Source organism: Sinocyclocheilus grahami, unplaced genomic scaffold, assembly GCF_001515645.1.
Source record: "Sinocyclocheilus grahami isolate Dianchi unplaced genomic scaffold, SAMN03320097.WGS_v1.1 scaffold10675.1, whole genome shotgun sequence".
NCBI lineage: Eukaryota > Metazoa > Chordata > Actinopteri > Cypriniformes > Cyprinidae > Sinocyclocheilus > Sinocyclocheilus grahami.
This window is the reverse complement of record NW_015513373.1, coordinates 6,481-7,296: the sequence shown is the minus strand read 5'-3', so window position 1 is coordinate 7,296 and position 816 is coordinate 6,481. Positions and strand designations below refer to the sequence as shown.

The 816-nt window shown below is 38.2% G+C and overlaps 1 protein-coding gene across 1 annotated transcript in view; it reads left to right on the top strand.

Annotated features, from left to right (window-relative positions):
* Nucleotides 1-121: 121 nt before the first annotated feature.
* LOC107578515 (uncharacterized) overlaps nucleotides 122-816 on the top strand; it is a 6,924-nt gene continuing 6,229 nt past the window's right edge. Inside the window, exons 1-3 of the mRNA XM_016264465.1 lie at nucleotides 122-312; nucleotides 508-614; nucleotides 712-756. Coding sequence (XP_016119951.1) covers nucleotides 256-312; nucleotides 508-614; nucleotides 712-756 — 209 coding nt within the window. The 5' untranslated portion in view covers nucleotides 122-255. The remainder of the gene's footprint in view (nucleotides 313-507; nucleotides 615-711; nucleotides 757-816) is intronic.

Below are 816 nucleotides of genomic sequence, written 5' to 3'. Positions count from 1 at the left end.
AAATGGCCGCGCCCATTTTTACGACAAGAAAAAGGTGGATAGAAACAAATACGAGCTCGTTTAATTTAAACAATGTTAAAACGGCTTGCCATATTAAAAAATAAATTAAGAGCCTGTTTCTTTAAGGGTTTGCATGGCTTCCGGTGACGCGAGTCACTTCTCGGTTGTAACTGTTATTAGTTGCACTATGGACTTTCCGCAAACCCTGTGATGGAAAGATTATGTGTTGCTATTTCAAATATATAAGCCAGAATAATGATTTGCATACTGTTAGTTGCAGGACACGGCACGATTTTAGAGACACAGATCAAGGTAAATCAACTAAACGTTTTCATCTGAGCTACAAAAACTGTTGTGATTTCTTAACTTTGGCGCTCGTGTGTACTTACCACGTTATACATTTATATTCAAAACAAGAAAGAGAAGAGAATGAGAAAGTGTGCTACAGATAAGAATAGGTTTGCAATGAAATGCTGCGCTTCACTAAACTTGTCTCTGTATCGCAAGAGTGATGTTACAGGTCTGTATGCTCATCTGACCGGTGTGCCCAAAGCTCTGTTACCTGGAGTGGGGGGAAAGAAAATATTGGATTTCTGGTGGGAAACCGTCAACACGTGAGTCATTATATTTGTTGTGCTGTACTTTTAGAATACTTTTAAAAGGTGTTTTCCATGCAAACCAATGCAACACAGTATTTACCCTCTCACTTAGGCGCCAGCTCTTCAGTGAAGTCTATCTGGTTACAAATGCTGATAAGTAAGGCATATTTTGCTGTCATTTATTTATTCATGCCAACCTGAAGGTTTTTTTTTTTTT